We start from the raw sequence: 20,788 nt of genomic DNA, 5'->3' as shown, positions 1-20,788 counted from the left end.
ATTGGTATGCCAAAATGTAGTTGTTGTTGTTGTTTTACTCTTTGGGGGCCTACCACTCAGCTTCCAAACAAATACATGGAGACTTATTCTTACTTATGAATGCCTGGCCTTAGTTTGACTTGTTTCTAGCCAGCTTTTCCAACTTTAATTATCCCATTTCTCTTTAACAACATTTTGCTTCTGAGCTTTTTACCTTTCTTTATTCTATATATCTTTCTTTCCTCCTTATTCTGTGGCTGGCTGTGTGGCTGGGTGGCTGGGTGGCTGGCCCCTGGTGTCTTCCTCTCCTCCTTTTCTCGCTTCTCATCCTCTTCTCTAGATTATTCCTCCTATTTAGTCTCTCTGCCAGTCAGCCCTGCCTATTTCTCTCTCCTGCCTAGCTACTGGCCATTGAGCTCTTTACTTGAGCAATCTGGTATTTTAGGTAAGCCAAGTTACACAGCTTTACAGAGTTGAACAACTGCAACATAAAAGAATGCCACACATTGTTGCATCATTAAACAAATATTCCACAGCATAAACGAATGTAACACATCTACAACTAATATTCCACAAGTGCCCCTCCTTCAGTACTTCCGTGTATTCCTAGTTTGGCAGCAGGTCAACACCAGAACCATCTCCTGATTTTTAGGGGGGATGAGGGGGCTCATTTATTTGAGTCAGAAGATCCAATTTAAGTAGAAGTGATAGTAGGTATAGAAAATGGGTTTAGGATTGTGAATATAAAATGATGTGGGACTTGGGGGATAGTTCCATTCATAAACTGCTTACTGGTTAAGCATGAGGACCTGATTTTAGGTCTCATCCCCACATAAAAAATCCAGGCTAGAAGCATTGTGTCTGTAATCCCATCTCTGTGAAGGCAGAGAGAAGAGGATCCATGAGGCTGGCTTGACAGCCAATCTAGCTGAATCACATAGAGCTCCAGGTTCAGTGAGAGGCTCTGTCTCAAAAGTTAAGGTAGAAGCGAGAACTGTTGAAACCAAGGTTGGATAAAGCACAGGGACAAATAGCCAAACGAATGGAAACACATGAACTATGAACCAATGGCTGAGGGGTCACCAACTGGATCAGGCCCTCTGAATGGGTGAGATAGTTGATTGGCTTGATCTGTTTGGGAGACATCCAGGCAGTGGGACTGGTCCTGTGCTCATTGCATGAGTTGGCTGTTTGAAACCTGGGGCCTTTGCAGGGTCGCTTGGCTCGGCCTGGGAGGAGGGGACTGGACCTGCCTGGACTGAGTCTTCTAGGTTGATCTCAGTCCTCAGGGGAGGCTTTGCCCTGGAGGAGGTGGGAATGGGGGGTGGGCTGGGGGGAAGGTGAGGGGGGCGGGAGCGGGGAGAACAAGGGAATCCGTGGCTGATATGTAGAACTGAATTGTATTGCAAAATAAAAAAAAAAAAAAGTTAAGGTAGGACATGATTGAGGAAAACACTCAGTGTCAGTCTCTAGCCTCCACACATGTGTACACATGTGAACATGTACGCATACACATGAACACTCACAGATGTTCTGTCAACCACAGTAGTTCCCTATTCTTCATAGAGGACATGATCCAAAACCCACAGTAGGTACCTTAATCCCCTGCCTCCACCAAGTACAAACTCTGTGTGTGCTCAATTTTTTCCTGTGCACACATACCTATGGTAAAGTTTAGTTTATCCTATAATAAATGTTACATGAATGTACTCACACACTATATTCTCCACACTTAAGCCTGTCTGCCACCTGGCCTTTGTCTCACATTTCCAAATCTTGCTCTATAGAGCTTGACAGTCTTTGCATACAGTTTTTCTTTTCCTTTCCATATTAAGCAAGAACCTTTACCTTTTCATTAAAAATCATTTTTATAGATTTTATTTGACATATGCAAATTGTCAGCACCACCACCACTACTTTTTTGTGTTTCCTTGAATGTAAATAAGCACAGTTGGACTTCAGATAGCTGCTGTGTACATCACGGGAGGGTAACTTATCTGACATGGATACACTCGACAAAGGAATGCTTCCCCAGGTGGTTAGGACGCAGTGAGAAGTTTTGCGAAGGGTAAGGGGAGCTATGGAAAGTCATGCCACAATAGTCATTGCTCTTCATCTTGCTATCCTAACTTCTCCGAAGCTATTTTAATGTTAGAATTTTTTTAAAGATGATTAAAGTTTTGTGTTGTGGGTTTTTTTTCTCAATGCTGGAAGAAAATTATATTTTTTTAAATTAATTGGTATCAATTGAGAATGCTTTCCCTAAGAAGATAATCTAGCTGGTGCAAACCAGGTGACTCCAGCAGTCACACTAAAGCATCAGACTTTGACTTGGTTTAACTAATATCAAAGACTCTTTTAACTAACGAAGGGCAATTTCATCTATTCAACTGAACTAACAGGTTGCCGGGTCTGGATGCCCCTGTTAAGAGTCTCTAAAAAGGAGAGCGGTGGCGGTCTCCTCTCTGTCAGAGGAAGAGGTTCTTTCATGCTATGATCAGAGAACTGTTGTGGATATAAACATAATTCCCTGAGGGGGATTTTCCTGTGTATTTGACATTGTGTCTTTGACTTTCAGCATCGGTTTGTTTGGATCTTAACCCTGACTCTAGAATGTAGGAGTTTCTAAAGTAAACTTCCCTGTGCCTTCCTCCCTCCCTGTCCTAGTTTGCTTCTCTGTCACTGTGAGGAAACACTCTGACCAGAAACAGCTTGGGGGAGAAAAAGGTTTGTTCTAGATTACACCTCTGTTCAGCATTGAAGGAAGTGAAGACAGGAACAGAAGCAGAAACCAGGGAAGAATGCCATTTACCTGCTCAATCTCTGGCTTATGATCAGTTGCTTTCTTAGATAACCCAAGTATGCTTGACTAGAGGCAACCTTTCCCACAGTGAGCTGGGCCCTTCTGTATCAATTAACAATCAAGACAACCCTTCACAGACACAACTGCAGCAATCTATCCATTGAGATTCCCACCTCGGATGACTCTAGGTTGTGTCAAGTTCACAGTTGAAACTAACCAAGACATTCTCCTTAACTATGTGTCAGAATAGCCGGTTGTTCTTATCTTTAGGTAGACAGAGTGTGTTGGTAGGAACATGATGTGTGTATGGGTCCTGGGTTCTCACTACAGGAAGCTCATCTCTCCCCGACCCAGTCTTTCTCCACTTTTTTGCCCACCATTGTTCTGTTCCTTTTTTGGGATGTGTGTCTCCATCAAGGTTCTATTGACAGCTCTCACTGGAACTGGGTGGCTGCCAGAAGTCATGTGTACTGCTTCTGGTATTCTTATCCTAGTTCACCAATGGCTTCACAGCAGCATCTTCCACACTCCACAGACTTATTCACAGAACTGTATTGAGAAAGCTGGAGTCAGTTCTTACTAGTGTCTGTTTTGACTTTTTTACCACAGGAGATGATCCTTTCTCTTTCCTCTGAATAGGTATTTGCCCTATAATTATATGCCCAGAAATCATTGGAAGTTAGTATTTTCTATTCTTTCTAAAATCTGAATGATAATTTTGCTTACGATTTATACATAGTTATATTAGCAACACAGAATACTGGCCTCCATCTGAGGAAGGTGGCCCACTGAAGAACACTTGAGTGTTACTGTTGGCTTGGTCCAGCTGCCTGCAGCCCTCTCAGTGTGTCATTTCTGACTGAGGATGTGAGATGACTACAAAAAATTTTCCCTGAACAGAAACTATATCACCTCATAAGAAAATGACAAAACAACCAACTGTGAAAGCATGCTTACCAAACTCTCAGTATCACTGTCAGGGGAACCCATTTGTGTAAGATGAAGTTGAGGTTGGATGGGTCTCAGAAGACAGACTCTGATGGCCTGTCTCTTCCTAGCTGCAACATGGGGGAGATATGTTTGTGCCAACAAAACCAGCTTAATAAATAAATAAGTAAATAAGTAAATGAGTAAACAATGAACTTTGCTCCATGAAGCCACAAGTCTAGCAGATAGAGGGCCTGAAGGCACGTGGGTATAATATTTGCTTATGTAGTGGATTACCAGACCTCAAACAACTAATAATTCATGTGGCTACATTCCATTCAACATTCTTTGCTAACTCTTCATAGAAGCCTGTCATGTTCAATATCATTATCTGTAGTGTTTTCCAACAGAGGGAATTTAGATCTAGAGAAGTCCAGCTAGTTAGCTACTTAAAAGGCAAACCAGATTCAAACTGAATCTCTCTCATCTTGGTGCCTCTAGTCTTTCACTCTGCCTTGAGCAGTTTCAAAGTTGAATGACAGAAACAAAACTGGAGCATTTGGGGGAAAGAGAAAGAAGGAGATCCCTCCTCGAGTACTGAGCCTCTCACCTCCAAGGGTTCCCTGCCCTGGCACACAGAGCTGGTATGTGGAACTCTCTACCCTCCTGACAGTTAACTTTGAAAGGGGACTATAAAGTCATCAGTGGCACCTTTATTAAAGTAAAGGAAGAATTTCTAAAGAAAATACAGTGTCTTCATTCTAAAGGACAAAATGTGTGTATGATTTCAGGGTTGACCACTTGGTACTGGATAACCAGTGTGGGGACTCTCCTCTAGGCAGGACTCTTTCCCCCACTCCTAGCTCTCCTTAGTTGTCTGTAATTATTTGTTTAGGACTGAGATCTCACAAGCTTTCCCCTTCATGTTAGCAGTTCTATTGGTGGTACCCTTGTTCAGGCCTTGCTTAGGCAGCCATGTTGATGAGACTTTGTGGGCATAGCATCTCTGACATTTCTGGAAGATGAAATCTCACAACATACTTCCTATCCCTCTCGCTCTTACAACCTCTCCAGTCCCTTTTCTGATATGGTCCCCAGCCTTAGGTACAGGAGCTATGAGTAGATGCCCATGCACACACCCATATACATGCAAGCGTACGCACATAGGTATGCATGTAACAACATTAAGAAATAGTAGTCATGAATTTTAGAGAGTGCAAAGGGGTGCTATGTAGCAAGGGAGGGGAGAAATTAGGAGAAAGAAAGGAAAGACAGGAAATTATATAATTATATTTTAATTTCAAAATTTTTAAGAGGTAAAATAGTTGAATGGCCAAGAGGGTCAGTGAAAAGATGTCCAACATTATTAGATATCAGAGACATGCAAGCATGATGTACAGCAGAAATGACTACTCACCTACCAGCACTGCTGATATGGAAATACCCACAGACCCAAGTGTTGGCAGAGACCTGACACAGCTGAGCTTCAGTAAGAGAGTCAGCTACTGAAATCATTTGCACAAGCCTGTCCAGTAGTTTTTTAATATAGCTGAACACATAGCATACCATGTGACCCAGCATTACTACTCCTAAGAGTATGACCAACACAAAAGTACATGAATTTGTTCATCAACGGACCTAGGGGAAAATATTCACACCAGCATAGTTCCCAAAATCTCCAAACTGGAAACTAAGAAAGAGCTCAATAACTGCAACAGAAAAAAAAAAGCAAACAAGTTGTAGAAAATTCACATAACAAAATACTGTATAACAATGGGGATGTGCAATCTATCACTACATGTGACTATGGATGGATCCTCCATCCATGGTGCTCAGTGAATGTAGATTCAAAAAACCAAAACACAACCTGTATGGTGCCATTTGCATTAAGTTGGTAAGTGGAAAGAAACCCTGCCTAATGTTGCAGACCTATAGTTCCAGATGTTCAGAGGGATGAAGCAGGAGGATTACAAGTTCAAGACTAGTCTCTAACACTGAGTTCCTGTCACAAAATTTTAAAGGTAAAAACAGGACTGAGGATATAACTTGGTGGTAGAGTCTTGTCTAGTTGCACAAGATTCAGTGTCAGTACTGCCCATACAAAATGAAAAACGGAACCGAAGTTTGCTATTAGACGTCAGTTGGGCTACTCTTAGCCCTCCTAGAGTGGGAAGAAGGAAGCAGAAGCAGAGCACATCCTGGGGCAGCGACATTCACTCCTTGACTCAGCTGCTGGCTGCAAGGTACCCAGAGTTTGAACATTAGTCAAGTTTTTCTCTTACACAGTATGCTTTTTGGTATTTCTAGCATATTTTATTGTGTTTTTAAAGTCTTAAATACAGAAGCCAGTTTCTTTTAATTTTTTTTTTAGCTTCAGCTGTGGCAATACAAATTTAAATCACCTTGTGATTTGCATAGGTATAAATTGGAATTTTGTGGCCTATTGTGCCCTACTTTGAAGAAATATTTTTATAATTTTCTTAATAATGCTTCATTGACTTCAATTTGTCCACCAAAGGTGAGAAATAAGGAAACAGTGAATTCTACCGAGAGCATCAATTATTGCAGCTTAGCACCCGTTCTGCCAGTGTAAGCCTGCATAGTCAGAGTCTCACCAGATAATGTGGTCCTTTCTAGCCTGGCATGTAGTAAAACTTCCCTTCCCTTTATGATCTGTATGCCTTCAAGAGGAAGAGCATTAAGGAAGATGACTGTGGGCCTTAAGACCGAACTAGAGAATTAATTCCAAACCTTTATTTTTTTAGGAAATGAAGTGATGGATTTAATGAGGAGCCCTTTTCTCTGGGCAAGCTTCACCTGCACTAACCTAAAAGAAAGCAATGTGGACTGTTTAGAGAACCTTAGTAATTGTCTAAGGAATATTTTACAAAATGACCAGGGAGTTTGTAGGTTGAATTTTCAAATTCTCGTTTCCATAGAAAAGTAGTAATTGCCTGGGCTACTGTACAAATTCAATGCCTAGGTAAAAATATCAGGATCATGCATCAAAATAAAATAAACATAAAAAGCAGTGTGAGGGCTTCTGACAATAATTCCCACACACTGGAGTGTAAGTCAAGAGAATCACCTGCATTCAAGACCAGCCTGGGCTATATACTTAATTCTAGGCCAGCCTGGGCTGTATACTTAATTCTAGGCCAGCCTGGGCTATATACTTAATTCTAGGCCAGCCTGGGCTGTATACTTAATTCTAGGCCAGCCTGGGCAATATACTTAATTCTAGGCCAGCCTGGGCTGTATACTTAATTCTAGGCCAGCCTGGGCTGTATACTTAATTCTAGGCCAGCTTGGGCGGGCTGCAGAGTGAGATCCTATTTAAAAATACAAACGTAGCAAACTCAGTGGTGGGCAGGATCTCGGCGATGGAGCTCTTGCCTGATGCACAGGCACCAGCTCTGTCTCATCATAGGGTTTGTCTGTTTTACAGAAGGTATTATATGCTGTGGAGTCTGGTCTTTCAAGTCTGTTGCTCAGATTCCCACTTTCCTGTTTTCTCAGTTGACACTGAGGAATCTGACCCATGGTTACCCGACCTCTTCAATGTTGATGGCAACTGGAGGTAGAACCTACCACTTTTATACTTTAAGCTTCTCTCTTCACTCCATAATAGGGACTCTAAAGACAAAAGATCATAGGTATGACCTTAATGTAGCTCTTTAAATCTGTATTTCAGCTTGCTGCTCTTGAATTCCCCCCAAAGAAGCTGTTTGGAAACAAAGATGAGCGAGTGGTTGCTGAGCGGCGGACGCACTTAGAGGTAAGGGGTCAAGGCCTTCGCCTCGCTGTGTAGAACATCCACCATCTGATTGATTGGCAAGAACGTCTTCTGTTGGAACCTTTGCTTTTGTTGGAGACTGTGAAGAGCTGCTTCATTAACACAGGAGATGGCAACAGTAGACCCAGGGTGGTGGTGTCGCTTGATTTTAAATCAGGTCCTTAGCCCCCTCTGGTCTGGCTAGCATTTTTCTGATTTTTGAAGTTTTGTTCTGAGGGCTAGGAAGCAGGATGTGAGTGAGCACTGCATATTCCCCACAGCCAGATGGCATGTGACACAGGAGGAGAGCACAGAGCTCACTGAAGAATACTTGGAATTAATTAACCGAACTTACAGTATGTCGTCATTGTTGCTTTTTCAAGAACCTTGGGAAGGAGACGATTCAGACCTATTTTAGTCCCAGTTCAGAGTCTTTGGATGTATTTTAACTTAATCTGCCAAGCTAGCTACACATAGAAACCAGTTTAACACAACCTGTTTTTGTGGCTGTCTTGTTGCCAGTATCCATGGCTGACTGCTGTCACTAGTTTATGGTTTAAAGAGTGTACCGTTGGTTAAAATGTAAGTGCTTTTCCAGGGCAATTCAGGGGAGCTCTCAAAGCTCTCTTTGTTGTGTCTTTTATTACACGAATCTGAAAAGGTCTTATTAATAAAAACAAACCTGGAGCTGGGTATTGGGATGAATGCTGGAAGATAAGAGAAGCAGAACAAGCCACAGCCACCTCACCTTGCCAATTCCTCAGCTGATCCTGTTTCCTCAGACTGGAAGCTTCTGAGTCCTCATCCAAATAGATCTCAGCTGAACTGCTGCTCAAAAGCCTAAAAGCTTAACCATGCTAGTTCCTGGTTCTCACGCCTTATATACCTTTCTACTTTCTGCTATCACTTCCTGGGATTAAAGGTATGAATCACCATGCCTGGTTGTTTCCAGTGTGGCTTTGAACTCACAGAGATCTAGACAGATCTCTGCCTTTGGAATGCTAGGATTAAAGGCATGTGTGCCACCATTTTCTGGCCTCTATATCTAGTGGCTGTTCTGTTCTCTGACCCCAGATAAGTTTATCAGGGTGCACAATATTTTGGAGAACATGATATTACCACAGTCTTTGTCAAGAATAGTCATAAGTTTTATTAGAAATGAGATTCTATCAGAACAGGCCTTTCTTAAGTGTAAAGTACAATATAAAACTTTGGTAGTGAAATGGTCTTGCTCCTCTAGGCTGCCAAGTTGAACATGACTTCCTGTGGACTTCAGTTGGTGTCAGTGAAGCAAGGTGTGAGGAACTGTCTAGGAACTGTTCTGTCTAGAAGGTTCTGTGACAGCAAAGGGGAGACATGGAGAGACTGAAGCACTGACAGGTATTCTGGGATTTTGAGACCTGTTCTAAGAGAGAGCAAGTTTCAGTGAAAAGCGTGCTTCCAGACTCTGCAGTCACACTGAAGCTACAAATTTGAAGAGGTCCTGTCTGAATCCAGGAAGACTGGCCTCTAGAAGGGCTGTGATGGGCTCTAAAATGTATCTTATGATGCATGGCCCTAAAATTCAATGGATGAATCGGCCTTCAAGTACAAGCTTATTTTGGCGAGTCTGCCTGATCAAGTTCTCTGAGTTTCAAAGTGCTGTGTAAGTGCTTGTAAGTTTTCAGAACAAACAAACAAAAACCTTAACACTTAAAGTAGTTTTCTTTCTCTGCACTTTATCTGCCTTGACTATGTAGCCTCATCTTTAATGAAAGTGTGGAGAATGGTGGGCTATAAACCTGTTTTAAAAGTAGATTATTGGCTCTTGTTGGCTGCTGTTGTCCCTATTTCTCAGAGCTCTGGTTACATTCACATGAGACCAACTCTGCCACAATAGACTGGTGGTTGTTGGTGACACTTCAAGAACAAAGCTTGGTGGCCTTTGGCTTTCCATTCCAAATGTAGAATCGTCTTTCATGCATGGTGTTTTCAGTTGGAGTCCACATTTATTCCTTCAGTGTCCCCTATTCAGGGGTACACTACCTTTTGACTTTCTGAAATGACTTTGCCATCTAGAAAGTTCATGCTCCAGAAACACAACTGAGTTACAAACAAAAACTAGGGGTAAAAAATTCAGTGTTTTAAAGAAGCTTGCAATTTTGGGCATTCGTGGCTATTTTCAGCCCCATGCAGCTGCTTGTGACCCATGGACTGCCGGTTGGACCATCCTGTTACACCCATGTCATCACTTAGCCTATGAAATCATCACTGCTGAGTTTATATGCCTGTCTCACTCTGTGGCAGCCTAAAAAGATAAATAGATCATCTTGGTTCACAGTTTCAGTCCATACTTATGGTCATTTGACTCCCTTTAGGGCTGTAGCAAGGCAGAACACCATGCCGGGAACACAAGGGAGAGGAAGTTACTTGACTCACAGTGGCCAGGAAGGCAGAGAAAGAGACAGGAAGTGGTCAGGATCCCAACATCCACTTCAAGATTATGTCCTCAGTTACCCAACTTCCTCCCTCTAGGCTCCACTTGTCATAGATTCCTCTACCTACCAGGAACACCAAACTGTAGACTAAGTCTTTAACACATATGCCTTTGGACACTTCCCTCAGCCACAGCACTGTATATATACAAGTATCCCCACATGGTTGCCTAGGACTGTTCAGTACTGGTGCTGTTACAGGATGTGTTTCATACCACAGGGAAATAGGCACTTGTGTTTGAAGATAAATGTGTTTCACCTAACACTGAGTGTTAAATCTTACAGAGTTATCTTCTTTCCAAGAAGCAAGTATAATTCACCTTCAGTTTAATGGAAAATTAATCTGAGATTCTCACAATAATTTCCTGTGGCTATTGAGACTTTTCATTTGATCTTCTAGCATCAGAAGCCACCACTTGAGTTAGTGTATTTTTATGTGAAAAATAACAGTTACTTTCTGTTAACTGCTTATGATTTAACTCAGCAAACATTTGTTTAATTTCCCTCCCACGCTGGAGCCAATGCTAAGTGCTATATAGCACACAAAGATTAATGACATATTTCTTTCCCTCTAAGAACATATGCTTAGCTTCTCTCTTAAAATTTATCTAGAGATGTCATAAGTATATAAACACATAAAGAAAAGTGAATTCCAGTAAGTCGTGTACTAGCTGATATCCATGATGTCTGCTTAAAAGGAATAAAAATTATTAAAATCCAGAAATACAATTTTATAAAGACAATCACCTTGATAGAGCTGTATAAAACAGTCATTTTTGGTGAGTTTTATTGTGTGTAGCACTTTTCCAAGTAATAAAAGTTAATCTGTTAAAATAATTATTTCCTAAAATGTTGGGTAGGGATGAAAAGTGTGATAGGAAGAGATGTTTCTAAGGTGAATTTCTTGCCTTGGAAAGATTAGTTGTGTGTCTTTCGGTGATGATGGGAGACTAGGATTGTGGCATGTAACATTCTCATCGTAAAACACAGGAGTAGGAATGAGATGGTGAGTGAAGAATTATAACCTCCCCTTCAGCACCCTTACTGATACATTTGTAATGTCTCCACCCAGACAGCCTTGTATGGCATCACTTGTTCATAACTAGAGCCTGTTTTACATAATCTGCCCTGCAGATGAGCAGATGATTCATATATCACATTCACATGCTTCCTGGCACTTTTATTCACACACACACACACACACACACACACACACACACACACACACACACCACACACACACACACACACACACACAAACCAAAACCATAGAATCGTAAAATATTTCTAACTTGAGTGAATCTTCCTATTGTTGCTTTCCTGACCCAGCTGGAACCAGTTTGGTGCATATAAAGGTAGACCCTGCCTTCGAGCATGCTGCAGGTGTGTGACGACGTGCTTCCCAGGCTCTGGACGTTCCTTCTCCAACCCTGAAGACATCAGGGAGCTAAGATGACAGATGAGGCAGTGTAGGGAAAGAGTTCTCTGTTTCCGACTGAGGAGGCGAGCAAGGAACCAAGGGAGGGAGGGAAGAAGGAGGATGTAGGGTGGACTATGGTTTTGAAGCTAGACATTGTGACTCTGGGGCTGAAGCATGACAAACGGCCACTGTTGCCATTCCAGATTGACATTGACAGACAGTTGACTACCCCTCCACAGATGCCTGCTTTCTCACATGTGGTGACTGACAAGTGCTAAACACGTGTATTAAGCCACTTCTCACAGGGAGCTTGGGGAGGGGAGGTCTTTCCTTATTCACAGGTGAGGAACTGTGTCTTGGGATGATAAAGGTCCCACAGCTAGTGAGGAAGTGGCGAAGCCTCAGCTCACTTTCAGCATGGCTTCCAGAGCAAGACCTTTCCTCGATCATTCCACTCTTCATTTTTCCTATTTAAAAAAAAAAAGTGTTACTTTTGGATAAATTCAGGCTTATTACAAGGTTGACCAAGCACTGCTACCTGTTTTTTTTTTTCCTCTGAAATGTCATTCCATTCATCAAAATTGGGATGACACTTCTCTGTGCCATACAGTGTTCTAAAACTGAAGTAGTTCATTATCATTCTTGCTATGTGACTGGGATGGCTAGTGTCATCTGTGTGACAAATCTAGAACCTCCTAGGAGACCCTATCAGCATGCCCTTAATTACATTATTTGAGGTAGAAAGACCTGCCCACTGTGGGTCACACCCTTCGCTGGCTGGGATCCTGCACTATCTAAATGGAGGAAAACAGTACCATGCATTCAGCCTTCTCTGCTTCCTTATTGTGAATGGGATGTGACCAGCTGCTTCAAGAAGTCTTGACTTCTTTTCCATGGAATGTGAGCCTCAGTAGACCTTTTCTCCCCGGAGTTCCTTTTGTCAAGGTGGTTTATCACAGCAGTAGGAAAAGAAATCCTGTCAATGACCATGGCAGTGAGATGGCCTTTGGTTATGATCTCACATACATTTCTGTTGAAGGGAAGATGTGTACTGTGGTTGCTGACTTGCTCTGTGGCAAATAAGGTTTCTAAATCTTAATTGCTTACAATTTTATTAAATTTTAAAGATTTACAATGGCACATTATTCCCATGTAGATATATTTTCAATTGTTTTGCATTTTCACACACACTTTATTTTAGCTGCCCGTCCCGCCACCCCTTACCATATCCCTGTCCCCATCCCCATGGGAACCCCCTCCTACCACCCTGTTCCCACCTCTCTGTTTCTACCCCCAGTGAACCCTCTCCTATCACCCCCCCCCAGTTCCCACCTCCCTGTTCCCATCTGCACAGGAACCCTCTCCTATCACCCCCTTACCACTTCTCTGTTTCTACCCCAGTGAACCCCCTCCTCCCCGCCCCACAATTCCCACCTCCCTGTTTCCATCCCCGCTTGTCTCACAGTAGATCTTAAGTTAGTCAGGTAGCAGAGTCACAGCTGATTAAATTCTTTGTCTTCCCTGATCCTTCACATGTGCTTCACCTCTGATGAATTACCAGAAAACCTGTCCAAATTAGCTTCTAAATTAATCAGATTGTTTTGTTTTATTTTTGTTAATTGATGAGAGGTACATTTTAGGTTACTCATTTCAGAGAGCATTATTTCCCACTTGGAAAAATTTCTGCTAATCATCCTAATAGTCTGTCACTTCAGGGAATAACTGTGATGTAAGAAAATATCTGAAATTCTCTACAGCTATAAAGCCTTCAAGAGCAATAGAACCAACCACCTTTAGAACTAAGAACCTGAGGAATTTCTAGAACATTTTCTTCAAAGTACAGGGGCAGACATGTTCATCCCCTTAGTTAATGCACTAATAAGGTAGGCCAGGAGTGTGGGCTAAGAGTGTGGGCCTGGGGGGCAGCATCCTCGGTGCTGCTTCTGCTCCTTGCAGCGGCTAGTCACTGCTTCAGTTCCCTTGTCTGTGAAGCGATGTCAGCATGGCCTTCCTGGAGTCACCCTGAGGAGAAAAGGAGAGCATGTGCAGAATACCCAACGTGCTGGTTGGTGCAGTGGTTGTGAAGATTGTGGCGGAGTGCTTCAGTGGTGGAGATGAGGAGGAGGAGGGTGGCGAGGGTGGCGGTGGCAGTGACGAGAAGAGACAATGATGATGACAGTGGCAGTGTGGGCATGAAATTATGTGAGAGTTCTTGCTTGTGATAAGCTAGAGGCACTAGAACTATCTTGTGGATAAAGCCTCTTCTTTAGTCTACTAATTTGCAGTCTGAGAAGTGGCTGTCTGAAGTTTTGGATCACGTGGAACCATTGTCCAGTGTAAGAATGCGTAGTGGTGCAGGGCCATTGTGGAAATAGCACCCCCATTCCTCACAGTTACATGTCTTTTTTTAATAGCTTGTTAGTTCTGCAAGCCTGCCCACCGTGAAGTCACCAGCTGACCTGAGGAGTACCCTGAGCTTCTTCATGTAGAGAAAATAGCCAAGGCTCGGTGGTTTTCAGTCAGATCCCCCAGGAATACATCCACCTTTTAGACAAGGTTTAAAGACTATTGACTCAAATCAACAAGGGAATATATATACCATGGGGAACCGTAAGGCAGCTCAGGAAAAAAAGTGATGCGAAGTCACTCTAGGATTCGTATTATTTGAGAGACTGTGCCGACGGAAAAAAAAAAAAAAAGAGCATTTGCTCTGGACTAGGTATTAAAGTTTGTTCCATGATTAAGTATACTAATAATTCTTACCTAGAAATCCAAAACTGTGTGGTTTAAACTTTGATTGAATTTAAAAGGTAGCAGTCACATTGTCTTGGTGAGGGAACATTTATTTTGTCTGTGTTCAGATGTGATTACAGAGTGTTCTATGCATTTTGTTTTCTATTTGCCTTGCACTTTTATAGTCACAGGTTGCCTTATCTGATGTTGGAATTCTCTGAACTTGCTTCCAGTCCACAGGAGAACAATGGGGCTTAGCTGTGAACAGCAGGCCAGTTCCAGGTGGTTTTTAAAATACTCTCTCACTACATAGGATGCCCAGAGTCTATGGGTACAGGTCATTCTAATTGGAGCAATAAACCGAATGAAGAGTTATTTTCCAAACTCCTTTTCTGCTGAACATGTGTCTTAGTAATGACTGTCAGTATTGATACATCCCACTGCCCTAAGTCCCCTTCTGACTATGATCCCTACATTCCATTCACTGCCCTAAGTCCCCTTCTGACTATGATCCCTACACTCCATCCACTGCCCTAAGTCCCTTTCTGACTATGATCCCTACACTCCATCCACTGCCCTAAGTCACATTCTGACTGTGATTCCTACACTCCATCCACTGCCCTAAGTCCCCTTCTGACTATGATCCCTACACTCCATCCACTGCCCTAAGTCCCCTTCTGACTGTGGGCCCTACACTCCATCCACTGCCCTAAGTCCCCTTCTGACTATGATCCCTACACTCCATCCACTGCCCTAAGTCCCCTTCTGACTATGATCCCTACACTCCATCCACTGTCCTAAGTCCCATTCTGACTATGATCCCTACACTCCATCCACTGCCCTAAGTCACATTCTGACTGTTGATCCCTACACTCCATCCACTGCCCTAAGTCACATTCTGACTATGATCCCTACACTCCATCCACTGCCCTAAGTCCCATTCTGACTGTGATCCCTACACTCCATCCACTGCTCTAAGTCCCCTTCTGACTATGATCCCTACACTCCATCCACTGCCCTAAGTCCCCTTCTGACTATGATCCCTACACTCCATCCACTGCCCTAAGTCCCATTCTGACTGTGATCCCTACACTCCATCCACTGCTCTAAGTCCCCTTCTGACTATGATCCCTACACTCCATCCACTGCCCTAAGTCCCCTTCTGACTATGATCCCTACACTCCATCCACTGCCCTAAGTCCCCTTCTGACTATGATCCCTACACTCCATCCACTGCCCTAAGTCCCATTCTGACTGTGATCCCTACACTCCATCCACTGCCCTAAGTCCCATTCTGACTGTGGTCCCTACATTCCATCCACTGCTCTAAGTCACATTCTGACTATGATCCCTATACTACACACCTAGTTTTTTTCTGCCAATAATGACTCATTCTACCTCAGTTTCTTTTTAATCTCAAAAATTAACATTCCAACAAAAAAACACAATTATTTGGTTTATATATTATGTATTCTGAGTCTTTTCAATTTCAGAGTAAATTTCAAGAAGGAAAAAAAAAGCTCACAATTTCTGTTTCTTCAGACATTTCGCTATCAGAAAACTCTTTAGAATCTATGCTTAATTTAACATTCTTTTCATCTATTTTCTGCTGATCTTACACAATGTCTAATGATAGAACTATTATAAAACAGCCAGAGATTAAAGAGATGGCTCCTACACAGAGCCATTTCTTCCTCATCAGGGTTTTGTGTTTTTTCTTCTGGTTATCTGCTTACTGGTATTAGCAGGGCCTATTTTCTGTTATTGGGCCATTAGCACTATCCACAGCAAAGCATCCTGGATAGGGTGAAGTGGCTGTTGGAGTGTGAGAGGAAGCTGAGCAGAGCTGGGGGGCTAGCGGATACTGGTGCCGGGAGACAAAGGGGTGCACAACCCGCAGTCCCACGGCCGCCCAATGTCATAAAGACCCCATCGGTGTGAGCTGAAGCTCTTTGACCTTCGCTGTTGTTCAGCAGAGGGGAAATCCCACCTTGCTTTCTAGGAGAAGTCACAGGAAAGCAAAATTCAGCATTTCTGCGGAGAGTCCTCATGGAGAGGCCTTCAAGATGAAGGGAGTGCCTTCCCTGCTGTTTTCAGACGGTGGCACTCTGCCATCCTCTTTCTCTCCTTTGCCAAGTTGAATTCTGTCCTGGACGGGGGTGACAAATAGGGGGCTTGGATACCCTGCTTCTGGTGTGAGAAATTGTTCTCCATCCTTCACTTCCCAATGTGAACCACTGCGCAAGCAATGAGGATCGCCCTTAGCTGTGAGGTTTCTGTGTTTAACATCTGCAAACTGTATGCTATTCTTGGGGGAAAATACAGCCTGGCTCCAGGTCTCAGAAGCCCAACTCTAGTTATTTATCAATTCATTCTTCTCTTGGAGTCCATTTTGTCTTTGCCTGTGGTCTTCAAAACTTAAGTTCAGATGGAGATTTTCGCAATTTTCTGTCCCCATATGAATTCAAAAGCAAGTATTTGAGTGGCCCTTGGGCAGTGAGATATAGCATTCTTCTTAGCCTCAAGCTCACCCATACCTTACCCAAAAATTCAAGCCTGCTAGATTAGAAATGCCCCTGTCCCCAGCTGCTAGGGTTGGTGAGTGATGAAAATTTTCAACTCTCATCTCTTCAGAGCTGCCATTGATTGAGGAGAGCAACTTTGCTTATCCGTGGTCTTGGAGCAAGTCACTTTCTAGTGACTGGTTGATTTGGAGGATAAAAGTTGGGTGCCCCTTTCTTCTTCAAGACAGTTCCAAAAGGCCATCTTGGCTTGAGAACTTTATTACAACTGGCTGATCCTTTATTATGACCCGAAATTCATTTTCCTCTTCCCAGCTCACCTTCATTCAGTCTTTACAGGCATTAATTCATGGCACTAAAACTATGTACAGATCTCTCTTTGAGTGTCCTTGGCTCTCCTATAAGATAACGTCAGGCTAATTTTAAAGTGTTACTCTGTTACACTGTGATTGAAGTAAGGAAATTAGAAAGGAACCAGACTGAAGTGGGCACAGAGAGTAAGGGAATAACTACAACTTTGCATATATCTGATAAATTCTTTTTTAAATATTTTTATTTCTTGAGAATTTTATGTAATAAATTTTTATCATACCTTTTCCCCTCCCCACCCAACTTCATGTTCTTTCTTTTTCTTAAAAGCAAAACATCCCCACCACCAAAAAACCCACATAAATACATGCAGAGACACAATTACCAACAAACATGCAGTCCAGTTTGTGTTGGCCAACTACTCTGGAGCAAGGGCACTGTCCTGGAGTGTGGTTGATATGTCTCAGTGTCACTCCATGGAAAAACAGTGATTTTTTTTTTCCCTCTCCCAACAGCTATCATTTGCATATAGCTGCTTGGCTAGGGGTGGGACTCTGTGCTCACTATCACTCCATGCTAGGCTTTTCTCTGACTTGAGCTTGTCTTGGTCTTGTGGGTCCTAAGGTAGCTATGGCAGTGTCTGTGAGTTCATATGGACATCTGGCCTGCTGTGTCTAGAAACTGCTATTCCCTTGAAGTTGTCCACTGTCTCTGGCTCTTTGAATACTTCCACCTCCACTTCCATATAAATCCTAGATGTCAAAGATGACTATTTTTAACTATATTGTTATATTACAGTTATATAATTTTGAAGTAAACATAAAAAACCTAAATAATGCAGTAAGATATGATTGAAAGGAAGTCTTGAACTATGGTTTTCACAGGTAATATTTTATATGTAGAAAAATCTTAAGCACTTCACAAGAAAGGAAGGAAGGAAGGAAAGAAGGAAGGAAGGAGAGAAAGGAAGGAAGGAAGGAAGGAAGGAGAGAAAGGAAGGAAGGAAGGAAGGAAGGAAACTTTCTGTGGACCTACTCAAAAGTTAGACTATTAATAAAGATAAACATTTGAAACTCATATGATCTTTGTGTGTTTATGATCTTTTGTCCCTCATATGATCATCAGCTGTGTGTTTTTATGGTTTTCCTCCTTTTTTCTCTTCATTTCCATTTCACTTCTATCTTTCTTGTTATTTTTTCAACACCCCCTTATTGCTTGCTAAAAGCAAAAGGGAAGAAAAATAGATGAGTATTTGGGTGTACTTGACACCATTAATCACTTGCCATGAAGGTATAATGTTAAGCTACTGTGGAAAGGAATGCAATCATCATATAAGCAAGCTATACTAGAAATGTATGTAACCTACTGCTAAAAGCCTGATAATTTATATGTCATTAGGATTGACTCCCCCATTATTCTAAAATTAAAGTTGCTATTGCACCTCCTTTATCAAGCATTGTCTTTGTTCACTCATTCTTTCTAACTTGAGTTTAATGTCTAGGTTAGTCCATGCCTTAAGAGTCTGGAACTTTAAGTGCATAGCCAGTAGACCATGTTTCCAAATGAAACATACAGACCCTAGAAGCCAGAAGGAACTGCTCTGTAATCACATTTAGGGTAACCACAGGCCAGGTGGAGCACTGTGCCTGTCAAACGGTTGGAAAGATTCTTTTCCCCCAGTTCCCTTCATGGCTAACAAGCCTTTATCTAAATAAAAAATCCACAGAAATACCACTGAATTTGTTGGTCAAATACAGAACATGGGGCCTGCCCTGTAGTCTGGCTGATTTTCCCGCTTGCTAGTGGGTATCAGTTGCAGATAGATTCTTGGTTAGGGGTGGGACCTAACCATTCTCTCAGTGCTGGGACCCCATTGGGCTTGAACTTGTTCAGGTCTTATATGTGCTGCCGCAGTCTCTGTGAGTCCTTCTGTGCATTATCAGTCCTGTTGTGACTGGAAGACACTGTTTCCTTGAGTCATCCATCTTCTCTGGCTCTTATAGTCTTTCCCCCTCCTCTTCTGCATGGATCCCCAAACCTTGAAGGGAGAGGTTTGATTTTAATATTTTGTGAAATAAAGGGGGGGGTGCTTATTTTGTATTTTCTTGTTTGCTTCTTAGTTTTTCTTTTTGAAAGAGAGAAACAAAATTGGGTGGGGAAGATCTGGAAGGAGTTAGGGGAGAGATAAAACATGATAAAAACATATGAAAATTTTTAATTAAAAAAAAACCCTCCAGAAAATCAAAAGAGAAGCTCCTGTCACTATGTGGTTTGGTTCAGATGGCCTTCGTGCCCTTCTGTTTTGTAATATCAGTTAGGGTATTCTAAGAGACCCATTATTATAGTTTTTATACTGTCCACTTAAAAAAAAAAATCCCTCATGGGTCACTTAAGAAGTATCAATGAAGGTTGCCCTGCCCCTGTTCCTATGTTTTGTAGCATTAAAACTTGATCCCTCTAGGACTCCTGTTGAGTTGGGGTAGAGAGCTAGTAGTTGTCAGGCACATCCACTTTTTCATTCAAATATGTCTGAGAACATGGCCTCTTTTCTTATGGTACACAGTGAGCTTCCTTGACAGACCTTTGCAATCCTTTCAGATTTAGAAGAACAATTCAAAAAAAGAAAAAAAAGAAAGAAAAAGAACAATTCCTTTTACTTAAGAAGGTTCTATTTGTTGAGACCAGATACTGATAGAGTTCTTCTAGGGAAGGAGTCCACCTTGCTAGTGTGTTTCTGCTATGGCAGATTAAATACCTTAGACTTCCTTGAATTAATGGGAGTCACACAATACCCTAACACAGAAGCCATATCCTACCTTATTTTTATATTTGTTTTATGCCAATATATAAAACACATAAATCCAAAAACCACAATATTCTAAACCCCAGTATATCCTCCCCCATCATCCAGCTTCAGCATTTAGTGTGTATGTGTCATAGACACACACACACACACACATATATATACACATATACACACAGCGTTATCTTTAAGTAAACTCTGGGCATCATATAGTTTCATTTGTAAATATTTTAGGGTGCCCATGGTCTCTCTGTCTCTGCCTGCCTCTCTCTCTCTCTCTCTCTCTCTCTCTCTCTCTCTCTCTCTCACACACACACACACACACACACACACACACACACACACACACACACACATACTCATGAGAGAGGGTTGTTTCATTGTGAACAAATATCTAGTTAGTATTCAGACCACATCAGTATTCCTCATTTTATCCAGTGGCCTAAATATGCCCACACAGCATCAGGTATGAATCTCTTAGTGTCTGTGAGTTCCCCCTCCTTCTGTGTTTCTCACCATGCTTTCTGGGTGGTGCCATATCACCTACCCCTGACCTCTGCGTGCCCTGAACTTTGTTTACTGTGTTGCTACCTTTCATCCTTTATGTTCTAAAAACCCAAGGTTTGGTCACTAGCCACCGTGGCTTCTTGGTAGGAGTGTTTTAAAGAGAGTGGGGTTCATGTCTCTGCACTGCACAGTAGGCCCGTGCTGTCTGGTACTGTCTTTGATAGGGTCTCTCCTGCATATTAATCAGTCTAGCGACTACCTATTGCCATTCATGCCTGGGACTTTCCAATGCTTTCACTGTGAGCCTGTCCGGGATGCACCCAGCCTTGTCATCTGTGTATTCAGCTATCCCAGGACAGCTCAACAACCAATTATGGGACACTATCCTGAAAACGGATATTCACTGTATTTTCCCCCCTCAAGATCACAGATATGAAAGCAATGTTTCACCAAACTGTCATGCCAATCTTTGAAATTCTCTTGAGTACCTTTTTAAAACACAGATTCCTAGGCCTTTCTCAAATCAATTCAGATTC

The 20,788-nt window shown here is 42.2% G+C and overlaps 1 protein-coding gene across 3 annotated transcripts in view; it reads left to right on the top strand.

The window, feature by feature from the left end:
• Kif16b (kinesin family member 16B) overlaps positions 1-20,788 on the top strand; it is a 279,659-nt gene that overhangs the window by 236,585 nt on the left and 22,286 nt on the right. For all 3 annotated transcript variants that reach the window (XM_052723316.1, XM_052723317.1, XM_052723315.1), the window contains one exon: positions 7,404-7,487. In XM_052723316.1, the coding sequence (XP_052579276.1) occupies positions 7,404-7,487 (84 nt within the window). The remainder of the gene's footprint in view (positions 1-7,403; positions 7,488-20,788) is intronic.

This window comes from Peromyscus californicus, unplaced genomic scaffold (genome assembly GCF_007827085.1).
Source record: "Peromyscus californicus insignis strain IS unplaced genomic scaffold, ASM782708v3 Scaffold_7__1_contigs__length_154581171, whole genome shotgun sequence".
NCBI lineage: Eukaryota > Metazoa > Chordata > Mammalia > Rodentia > Cricetidae > Peromyscus > Peromyscus californicus.
This window is presented reverse-complemented; position numbering and strand designations above follow the sequence as displayed.